The 11,012-nt window shown below is 29.3% G+C and overlaps 1 protein-coding gene across 1 annotated transcript in view; it reads left to right on the forward strand.

The window, feature by feature from the left end:
• Positions 1-6,568: 6,568 nt before the first annotated feature.
• Positions 6,569-11,012, forward strand: part of LOC107454638 (uncharacterized) — a 10,850-nt gene continuing 6,406 nt past the window's right edge. The window contains exons 1-3 of the mRNA XM_016071886.3: positions 6,569-6,748; positions 7,982-8,099; positions 10,756-10,892. Coding sequence (XP_015927372.1) covers positions 6,703-6,748; positions 7,982-8,099; positions 10,756-10,892 — 301 coding nt within the window. The 5' untranslated portion in view covers positions 6,569-6,702. The remainder of the gene's footprint in view (positions 6,749-7,981; positions 8,100-10,755; positions 10,893-11,012) is intronic.

Consider the following 11,012-nt stretch of genomic DNA (forward strand, 5'->3'; position numbering starts at 1 on the left):
TGCTAATATAAGCATCTATACTTCAGTTATAATAGAACCAGGCGTTTCAAACTAATAACTATGGTTGAATAAGCAAATATCCTTCCTTCGGTTTTAATTAACCCAAGTTCTGAAAACCAAAACTAAACAAAACCGAAACTATAGTATATAATTGCTCGTAATCTGAATGATCTCTGCTTTTAAAGCTTCAATAAACAAACAAATAAATTATGAGTAATGAATAGACATCTTTAAGCAATATACAAAATAATATACTGGTTTACGGAAATGAAAAAGTTTTAGAATTTAAATTAAATTGCTTTTTAATGATCAACACTGATTACGCGCAATGCAAAGGTACGGCGGAGATGTCAGAAAATAATCACTACGACGACGCGAACGCCACTTTTTGTGCGTAAAACCGGTCTGTCAAAAGCGTGTTGCTTTTCTGAACCCCCCCGGGGAAAGTTAAATGTCCTTACCCCCTATATTAGTCCCTGAGTGGGTGTTTGCCGACGAGAGAAGATTTCCAGTTTATTGTGTTTTGCAGTTAAATAGTGTCGCCTGCCGAAACATCTTTCAACGGAAGAAACGGAAAAAACTCCATTCAAAAGCAAAATTCCATTGTGATTCGTAAATTAAACAGTATGATCCTGAAAACGTTTTTTTCCTACTCATAGAAATCTATTTCCCCTTTTCTTGCTCGCTATCAATTCATTTCATTTCATCGAAGGAAAATATTTAAAGATGGAATAAAGGACTTAAGGTGATGAGGAAAAGCGGGGTCGCTTTCTATTGTATTCATCATTTGCTTGAAATCTTCACCTCTTAGAATAAAATTAGAAATGCGAACTTTAAGTACCGTTTACTAAGAAAGTGCAGAACTCTTTTCGATTTAAATAGCTGAGACTGAAGTACTTTTTTCTTCGATTTCATTCACTGAGAAATAAAACATTAATTTAGGAAAGTAAATATGAACTTGCGAAACATAATATAAAAATGGTATTGATTTGAATGAATTATATTATGTGTTAGTTATAGTTTGCTATCATATATATCTTAAATTTAGTGAATTCGTTGCAATTTTATGTTAAAAATTTTAGCCTACTAGCAAGGAAGTTATGCTATAATTTAATACCTTCAATGGTCCAAGGTACAATAATTTGCTGCATCTGAGATCGATTTTCCACAATTTTATTAATATTTTTTGAAGCTCTTTTATTTTTGAAGTTCTTATATTTTTATCTCTTATATATTACACAAAAATTTTAAATAATCAATCAGTCTAAAATATCTAGGTAGATTATTACTTGGTAGATAGGTTATTATAATTTTTAGGTAGGTTATTAATAGGTAGGTAAATAATAGGTGGGTTATTCCTTCATACAGTACAAAAAGTTAAAATTTGTGAAATGTACAAAACTGTCTCCTAATAAAATAACAAATTTTGTAATAATTAGGAAGTGGATGTAATTTATTGTTATTAATTAAATATTGAAAAGTTCTGGAAATTCAATTAATTCAATTAATATAAATTATTTCTGTTATTTCCTGTGCTGTAATAAACGAGGTCCATGTAATACAGTTCTTTAATTTTACATAATTCACCCATTAAATTTCTTATAATTTAGTTTTCGAATTTTATTTAATTCACTTCTTGAGTAACATATGGAGAGAAAATTCAAATATCAACGATGTATAGTAAATATTCCGGAAATAAAAAAAATTTCAGTTTATGAATATATATTTCATACGAAGTTACATTATCATTGATTTTAAAAACAGAATTAATAATAAGATTTGATAATTAATAACAAAAAAAAAAACAGTAAGCTGCTTTTTGAAAACTACTGTAATTTATATCTTTCTAACAAAAATATTTCATTGAATGATCTTGTGAGAAATAAAAATAACATGAGTAATCAATTTTTTATAATAAAACATCTGATATCAATTTTTTATAATAAAGCATTCTTATAAAAATAAATTTCTCAGCAAATGTACATTTCTTTACTAAGCTCTATTAACAAAACTACTTTTAAACCCCTTATTTTTAGCATTTATATATTTCATCTATGCAAAAACATTCGCAGAGTAAACAGAAGAAAATGATGATTCATATTCTAAAACCAATGTTCAATCAAAACTACTCTACGCTACTTATAAGAATCAATTTCAGTTTTCATATTTCCACCCCAATAAGTTGTGTAGAACGCGTACATTATGAATGAATTCCCTTTCTTTGCAATTCTTATTTCGAAGATTTTACACATTATTTCGTTTAGTTTTCAAAACGAAACTACTTTATGACCATTCATTTTTAGTATTTACATATTTAATTTCTTAAAAAATATTTGCAGTTAAAGAACTTGGAATAATGAATCATGTTCCAAAAACAATCTTTAATCGAAACTACTCATAACAAACAATGAATCAATTTCAGCTTTCCCTGTAAGTCGTATCGAATGCATATATTATGAATGAATTCCTTTTCTTTGCAATTCTTATTCCAAAGATTTTATATATTTCGCCTTTTCAAATATATCGCACGCATCAACCTTGTGCGTGAATAAATTATGTGCCTAACGGAAAGATGTTGTAGAACTTTTTTAATGACAAAAGAAGTAGTAAATGATTTCACATTTCTTTAATAAGTTATTAATGAGTCGAGATGACTCAGAGGATAGAGGGTTCGCCATCCCATGAGGTGAATCGGGTGAGAATCCCATCGATGGCTGGTCGATAAGAATTCCGCATCCGGCTTGCACCGACCACAGCGCTGACGCAAAATATCCTCAGGGGTAGATGGATCATGGGTTAGATTCCCCTTGCCGTCAAGTAACCGTGAGAGGTTTTTGAGGTCTTCGTCTCCATGTAACGCAAATGCTGGTTAGTTACATCAAAAAGTTTTCCACCAAGGCAAATTGCTCTCAATACTTGATTCAAGAGTTCCCTTGTCTTCTGGATTGTGTTCAGAATTACTCGGCTACGGAGTTGAACATTAGTTGGTCGTAAGCCCCAAAATTGGGTCGGCTGTTCAACGACACTTGTAAAAAAGAAAATTAAAATAAAATAAGTTATTAACAATTCACTAAGTTGATAATTTAACCAATTATATCTTTTATAAGAAAAAATATTTTGCATTTTGTTAATAAGGTCTCATAACGATATTACTTTAAAACCATTTATTTTTAGTATTTGTATATTTAATTTTTTCAAAAATATATGCAGAGCGAAAATTCAATAAAAATGAATCATATTCTAAAAACAATCTTTAATCGAAACTACTCATAACAAATAAAAGAATCAATTTCAGTTTCCACATTTTCTTCCGCAGTAAGTCGTATCGAACGCATACATTATGAATGAATTCCTTTTCTTTGCAATTCTTATTGCGAAGATTTTATGTATTTCGCCTTTTCAAATATATGGCACGTATCAACACTGTGCGTGAATAAATTATGTGCTTAATGGAAAAACGTTGCTCAATTTTTTTCAATGTCAAAAGATGTAGTAAATTATTTAGGAACGCCAGTAAACAAATAATAAGAATGATGGTAAAAACGTTAAGAAAGAGTGTATTAGATGGTAGCTTGCTTTTTTCCTCTGGCAATGTTTTTTTTTAAGATGAACTAATCTTGTTAAAACAAAGGCACCTTTATGTTTTTTGCCATCAATTATTCGTGATCTTAAAACAGATTGCGAGGTTTAAATTGAGAAACTTTCTTAACCTTAATTTGAAAAATCCTTTTAAACAATTGAGAGTTTTCATCGAGCAGCATAAAAGAAATGTAAATAAAATTATTTTTTGTCTACAATTCTTAAGGAGATTAAGGTTCAAAGGTAAAAATAAAAGACTTTCTGCTATGTTGTGAACGAAAATTATTTTATCATTTAAAATAGAGCTAGTGTAGTGCATAAGGCTATGGAGGGTAAAAATAAAGAAGAAAAACTTTTAAAAGACTATAGGTTTACTTAAAATCTAATTGCTCAAACATATGTGTTGCAAAATTTAATTATGTTTAAAAAATATATATCCTTAAATTGTACATTTAGTGATCTACAATAAGAAAAAAAAATTTCAAAATTTTTCTCAAAAATGTGAGATTTTTTGTTGAATTAATTTTACATACATCTAGTTGATATCGGTAACAATAGTCACTATATACTATGTTGGGGATTATATCAGGTTTTGCACATAATGTTGCAGAGTCAAATATTATTGTCTCCTGCAGAAGAAATATTAATCTCCTAGCTTCTGAGGGAAGGACTGTTGTTCTGCTGTGGATTCCATCTTGTGTAGGAATAAATAGTAACGAATGGGCTGATACATTAGCAGAGAAGGGAGCAGAGATTTTGCAGGCAAGTAATGCCAAAGTACCATTTTCATAAATTAAAGGAATTATAAAAAATATTGTGAAGAAAAGCTATGATGCTAATTTAGTAGAAGAAATCAAGAATAAGAAATGGAGGTATTCAATTAATAAAATTCCAACTCCCCTAGATCCACTGCAGTAGCGGCGTTCCGTCTGGACACTGGACATGACTGCCTTGCTAAACATCTATACAGAATTGGTATATTTGGCAGTCCTATGTGCACTTTGCGCAACCAGAACTTTGACAAAGATAATTTGCTCAGTTGTTCTTCATTAAATGAACAAGATTTATTCAGTCGATACTGGCGGGCTCGGGAGTTGATGCAATTGGTATCCAGCGACTGATTCTCGTTCATCTTTAAGTGGTTCACGTTTTGCAAGTATTTATTGTTCTTGTTATTATATTGCTCTTGTATAGTCCACTGGTTCAGTTTTTGTTTTATATGCTCCAATCTCATGCATCTTTGATGCATGGGGGCCAATGATGTAAAGTCAAGTGCTTTTGCAATAAAAAATATCAGATTTTTGCAGCCATGAGCAAGAAAACTTGCAAGTTTTTTCTTAAAAATAAATTTAATAAGAAAATAAAATGCTACAGCACTTAAATAAGATACACAAATACTAAAATGCCATTTTCGTTAGGTCAAAATAATTTTTGTGCGAAAAATAATCTTTTTCGTTAAGCCTAACAAAATCGGTAAAGAGTATGCTTGTTTTATCTTGATCTACCCTTTCTATACTTAGTACCGGGACTAGGTGTCTGCAACAGATTGCACAAATATATTTTCCTGTGAAATATTCTAATGAATATGCAAAAAATAGTAGTTGATAAAATCTAAAATTGAAATCTTGTCCTTAAGAAAGATATATATATAACGTTTTTAATTAACTTGGCTTATTTTAGCTTATTCACTCTACTTGAAAAAACACATTTTAATTGCTTGATATTACAAATTCAATTAACTAACTAGAAAATAATTCAGCATTATCTTAAAGAGTACAATTGGTTTAATAAAGTGTCGTAACTTTCAGAGCAATTTTCCGCATTTTTAAAAATATTTTGCTCTTCTATTTTTTTAAACCAAACAAGCATTTTAAACAACCAATAAATCTGAAATTTCTGGGTGGATTATTACTTACTTCCTGCATACAGTACTACAAGCTAAAATTTGGGAATAAGGCAAAACTTTCTCCCTAAAAAGTAAATATTTTACAGAATTTAGGACATGGTTCAAATTTTATAGCATTCCGGAAATAGGTAGAATATTAATTTATTTGCTTTACCCCAGTCAGCCATCGTAGCGGGTATCCATTGAAAATAAGTAGGATGTTACATTATATTACGAATTTGTAGAAATTTATAGTGTTTAGAATATGAATGGATTTTTATAGTATTTATGAAATAGGTAAAATTTCGTAAGGGAATGAATAAAATTTTATTATGTTTAGGAACATAATCTTATAGTATCTAGAAAATTAGTCTTTCATAGTATTTAGGAAATGGGAAAAAATTCATCGTAATAAGGAAATAAAAATTTTACAATGTTTGGGAACTGGTTAAAACCTTAAAGTAACAAGAAAATGCTTATTAAAATTATATAGAATTTAAGAAATGGAGGAAATTTTATAAGAGGCAGGAAATTGGTATAATTTTATTGTATTTAAGAATCAGGGATCATTTTATGAAGTATACATTCGATAGCAATTATTAAATGGGTAGAGTTTAAAAGTATTTTGAAACTGAATAGAAATACATAGTTTTAAGAATCTTATTTATTTTAGATTCTCTTTAAATAATGCCGGTGCAAAGTTATTTTTGTAAATACGATAACTTGCAACTTATTTAATATTACAATCTTTTCTTTAAAGGAAATGAGCAGTATCATCATAATGAAACCACAGATATTTAAAGCACAAAAATAACATTGTTTCGGTTAATTATGTCATGTTAAAATTACCCAATACAAGAGAATAAAAGTTATGTAATTATGAAAGAAAAAACTTTTACTGCTAATGGATGTTAGAGATATTACATACTTTTTTGTTATTCATGACCTTGATATTTTTCACTTTATCCAAATATATTGTCCTACTTTGATAAATGAGCATCTGAAATTCAGCACACGTCATTTGCGCATTATTTTACTGTACAAAGAGGAAAATATTACGAATAAAAGAAAAACACACCCAAATCACGCCAGCAAATATAAAATATAGAAAACAAACCATAGTCTTCCTCTTTATGTCTGTATTGTGATTCGATAAACGGGAAAATAATATCTGTGTTACCAAATTAAATATCTAGTTACAGTTCTACATTAGTTAGATTTAATTGAGATACTTTCAAATGAAAATGCGTAGTCTCACCGTTTTCTTCTCATTGTTGTTTTTCGGTAAGAAATTTATAAATTCTAGTTATGATTTTTAGCAAAGGATTTTTTATAATCATAAGCTGTATTAACAAAAAAATGTGTTTACTAGGAAGTAAAAAACAATAACTTTGTTAGAAAATAAATTTGTTTTCTGTTTTTGCTATGTTTAGTTGAGATACTTCCAATTAAGAATGTCTGGTTTCAATGATTTCTTCTTTTTGTTAAATGAACTATAATAGGATATTTATTATAAGATACAAGATTGTTAACAATAATCGAAAATTCTTAAAGAATTCTATGGAATATATACAGTTATCTAGTCACAATCCTTTTTTAACAATAATCACATTAATTAAAATTAAAACTACTTTGACAACTTAGTAAAAATAATAGACTTGTTAAAAATAATTAAATTCCTGTTGACATTTCTATATTTGATTTGATTATGAGAGATACTTCCAAATGAAAGTGCTTGGTATCACAGTTATTTCTCATTGTTATGTTTCAGTAAGACTTTTACAGATTCTAGTTATAGTTATCTAGTCACAATCTTTTTATTAGCAATAATTACATTAATTAAAATTAAAACTGTTTTGCCAACTTAGTAAAAATAATAGGCATGCTAAAAAAATCAAATTCCTGTTGCCTTTTCTATTTTAGTTTTGCTTAAGAGAGATACTTTCAAATGTGAATGCCTGGTTATACTGTTATTACTCATTGTTAAGTTTCAGTAGGAGTTTTACCGCTTCCAGTTACAGTTTTTAATAATAATTTCATTAGTTTAAATCAAGCTACAAATTATTAAAAATAATAGTTATGTCAGAAAATTAGTTTTCTGTTGGCATTTCTATATTAGTTTTGTTTAGTTGAGATGCTTTCAAATAAGAATATCTGGTATTTTCTTGTTGACATTTTTTATTGGTTAGGTTAAATTACTTCCAGGTGCAAATGTCTGGTTTCAGCTTTTTTTTTCTCAATTCTACGTTTCAGTTAAAATTTAATAAATTAAAGTATATGTTTCCTAATCAAAATTTTTTCTTCATGATAATGATATTTATCATAGAAAAAAACAAAAGCTACTTTAAACTAGTGAAATTAATAGTTTTACTCGAAAATGTTAGTTTTAATTTATTTAGCCAAAACAGTTTTAATTGAAAATTAGTTTTAATTTTTATTTTTTTTTAGTTTTAATGTCAAAATTCAATCTGCTTTAATATATTTTTATCAGTCTTCAAATTAATGCATATTTTTCAGTTACTTCATCATGGGGAAAAGACAAATGTGAGACACAGTTACATGTGATATGTCCAGACCCAGGTGATTTATTTTACAATTTTCCAGAAAACGCTGATCAGCTCTCAACTAGATGTTCGTAAGAAAACTATGCCTTCTTCCTTCTATTTTCCTAAATAAACTTTAATTTTGATTTCAGGGTGCTCCAACGAAAACTGAAAATTTAAACTGCAGTTTCTTATTCTTAAATTAATCCTAGACTATTTTATACCTTGGATATACTGAGTAGAATTGAGTAATATTATATAGTGGATAGAATGAAATTATGCATGGGACATTGTTGTTTTTTTGGAGTGGTATTTGGATTAGTAACTCAGGATATTAAATTTAAGTTGTTAAAAGCAGGTTCCACGATTTCCATATGCTAAGCACCCGACTTAATTTGTAGTGAGGTTTCATTGACTGGTTACATTGTGTGCTGTTCATATTTAAATCTGTATATTGCAATTTAAATCTACATTCAGTTGGTCTATTACATGTTTTTTAAGATTTGCATTCAACATGATACCCGGTTTTCGTCATATTGAAATTATTTGTGAACAATGAATCACCGATATCGATATCGTGATTCAATGTTTTTTAGATATTCTTATGGGGATTTTTCATGTCAAAATTATCGAGATCTTTTGTTAAAAAAAGCATATATTTTATAATATTACACGTAGAAGAATTGACTCGTGGAATTTTTAAGGTTTTCATATTATAAAGTGTGTTCTGTAATGACCTACTTCATCATAACTAGCTTTGGCACAACAGCCTTTAGTGCGCCTGGGCCTTCCTTACCCATATCCTAGTGTAAGGTTGATTTAAATGTCAGCTACAACCTATATCAACAACAAGGTTTAAAATGATTACCAAGCCCAACAAGGTTTAAAATGATTACCTAGTAAATCGTGAAAGCTTTGACTATGCTTGTTTATGCGCGATGAGGTTTGCATTATGCTTGCATGAACAACCGTTTTACATCAAGATTGAATCTGCTTTTGAAAAACCTTTCGAAATCTGGGAGGAATCATCATTTGAAAAATTAAGCACATAAAACGTTTTTCAGCCTAAGATAAATTTATCTTCTCAAAATATATTTTAGATTTTATGACCATCATTGAAAGAAAGTTTATTTTGCGTTGGCTTTTATATACTTTCTGAAACACTTTAAAAGTTATGGTTGGCCTAATCATCAAGTTTTCCGTACAAGCAAATTATAGCATTTGGGAGCCTAGACAAAGCAAGACTGCAAAAAACAGAAGCCAAAAACAAGATTTACAGCGCCTGTAAATAAAAGCTCAAAGATGGGATATTTCTTGTAAAGATTTTTGCATGTCTTTATTCAGTCTTTCAGATTTGCATAACTAAAACAAGATTTGCATGCCAATTATATATTTAAGACTTTTATAAGAATAAATTGTTTATTAAAGGTCTTTTTTTATGTTAGCATTCGTTTATGCTAACGATTTCGTTACTCTGAGCTGGTGTTATAGTTATGCGCAGTGTTGGTGCTTCTGTACCTTTTATTATTAAATGTATTGTTCCATTATGGAATGTCCTCTTATTATTATCAATCCTTTGAAAATTTTTGTGGAGAATATTTAAAAAGCATAAAATCACACCCGTTTGATTATAGTGGGAGAAAGAAAGCTTATATTTTTGGATTGTGTGGACCGATTTAATTTTAAGAGTCGATTTCATTTTAATCTTGATTTCGAGCTTTGTTTAATATTTTTATGAATGTTATTCTGCTTGAAATAAGCAAAAAGTATTAACGGAAAATATACAAATAATGAAAAGCATGAAGAATAATTGTTTGTAAAAATAATAACAGTTTTTTAATACACATCTTTGTTAATAGTAAACTAGCAGTTAATTAAAACCTAGTCAAAAGGAAAAATATCTGTTTTCATTGAAGCTAAGTGTCGCATCATATGAAAGGAAAGCCTATGATGTTATTTTACAATATTTTATTGCCAACATTGCACGGCAGAACCAAGGTTCGGGTTTACTACTACTAATGTTTGACTTCGTAGCTTAGTAATTTTGAACCCAATCCAGAAGACAAAGGAACTCATGGATTAAGTATTGGGAGAAATTTGCCCTCATGGTGGACTCTTTGGTAGGAACCCCACATTTGCGTCACACACGGAGGAAAACCTCGAAAACCACCCACGGTTAGACTGACGGCAAGGGGACTCTAACCCGTGATCCGTCTACCACAGAGCATATTTTGTGTCAGCACGGTGGTCGGTTCGAATTCGTTTTGACCAGCCATCGCTAGCATTCGAACCGGAATGCTCCATTTTACCGAAATGCTCCATTTACCACTGCTCCATTTTACAATATTTATAAAAATTAGAGAGAAAGTAAATTTAAGTAGAACACAAGAAGCCATGAAACATGCAGGATTAACGTAGAATAATGCATGAGTGTCAGGATATGCAATACAGGTTTTCCTCAAGGGACACCTTGCTTGCGTTCATGTGAAAACTCTTCTATGAATAACTGTTTAACAAACATAAGTGTTATTCCTGTTTTTTACTCCAATTTTTAAAAAATACATATAATATAGAAAAAATTGATTTCCTTTCTATTTTAAATATTTTTGGCATAGGCTGCTTTAACGCTTTTTCAGGTTTGATTTAGAGTTTGTTCATTGTTTTCATATTACATCTTTCCACATATTTTTTTTAATTCAATAGCATGTTTTGACTATTTTGTTATTATTGTTGTATTTAAATTTTCAGTGAGCAAATAGTGTACTTGGAGTGTCTGACTGATTACCAAGAAAACTGTGGAACAAATTTCCCGGAATCGGATTTCCTTCCTGCAGTTCTCAAAACTTTAAATAAATTTTGTAATAAGGGAACAGTTTTATTCAATGGTAAGATTTGTATTATGGTAAGCTTTTATGGCGCGAATGTATATATAAAAACATAGTTAAATGCTTTTAGAACACACACACACACACACACACACATATATATATATATATATATATATA

This window comes from Parasteatoda tepidariorum, chromosome 1 (genome assembly GCF_043381705.1).
Source record: "Parasteatoda tepidariorum isolate YZ-2023 chromosome 1, CAS_Ptep_4.0, whole genome shotgun sequence".
NCBI lineage: Eukaryota > Metazoa > Arthropoda > Arachnida > Araneae > Theridiidae > Parasteatoda > Parasteatoda tepidariorum.